Source organism: Cyprinodon variegatus, unplaced genomic scaffold (genome assembly GCF_000732505.1).
Source record: "Cyprinodon variegatus isolate N-32 unplaced genomic scaffold, C_variegatus-1.0 Scaffold453, whole genome shotgun sequence".
Taxonomy (NCBI): Eukaryota; Metazoa; Chordata; class Actinopteri; order Cyprinodontiformes; family Cyprinodontidae; genus Cyprinodon; species Cyprinodon variegatus.
Window position 1 is genome coordinate 530,149 of NW_015150906.1, and position 782 is coordinate 530,930.

Below are 782 nucleotides of genomic sequence, written 5' to 3' on the forward strand. Positions count from 1 at the left end.
CTGTCTGAAAATGGATAGATGGATGGATATAATAATAATAATAATAATAATAATAATAATAATAATAATAATAATAATAATAATAATAATGATAAATTAAAGTTTGTGACCAAACCCAAACAGAAGCCTGAAGGTCTGATTTGTTTCAGAATGACTTCTGTTATTTTTCCCCTTTTTATGTAACAAAGATCGTCTCCTCTGACAGAGCGCTCATCAGCTTCAGTATAAAACCAGGAGATGGCGACAAGGCATTGAGAGGATTGAGAGCGAAACCCCAGAAGAAGATCAGACCGAGGACCTTCACCTTAACTCCGCAGCTCTATCATCAGCCTGATCATCATGTCTCCTGCTGCAGACCTTGGCCGGGTGCTGTGTATCATCACCGGAGCCTCCAGAGGTTTCGGACGGGCCGTGGCCCGGGACTTGGCTCGGTTGGTTCAGCCGGGCTCGGCTCTGGTTCTGGTGGCCCGATCCGGGCCCGACCTGCGGGCCTTGCAGGCGGAGCTGACCGAGTCCGAGGCGGGCAGAGCCGGACTGAAGGTGGAGGTGGTGGTGGCGGATGTGGGGAAGGTGGAGGGCCTGGAGGACATCCTGAGAACATCTAAGGAAGCTTTTTATGAAGACATGGATCACATCCTGCTGATCAACAACGCAGGTTAGAACCACCTGTTGCTCATTAGGAGCTTTTCTTTCACCTTCAGCGACGCTTTGTTAGAGTCATTATCATTTATAAGCGTTTATTAGGCTTTTACCTAAAAAAAAATACAAAGGAAATCATTTAA

General features: G+C 46.2%; 1 protein-coding gene across 1 annotated transcript in view; it reads left to right on the top strand.

The window, feature by feature from the left end:
• Positions 1–250: 250 nt before the first annotated feature.
• spr (sepiapterin reductase (7,8-dihydrobiopterin:NADP+ oxidoreductase)) overlaps positions 251–782 on the top strand; it is a 7,256-nt gene continuing 6,724 nt past the window's right edge. The window contains exon 1 of the mRNA XM_015389265.1: positions 251–655. Within this exon, the coding sequence (XP_015244751.1) occupies positions 340–655 (316 nt within the window). The 5' untranslated portion in view covers positions 251–339. The remainder of the gene's footprint in view (positions 656–782) is intronic.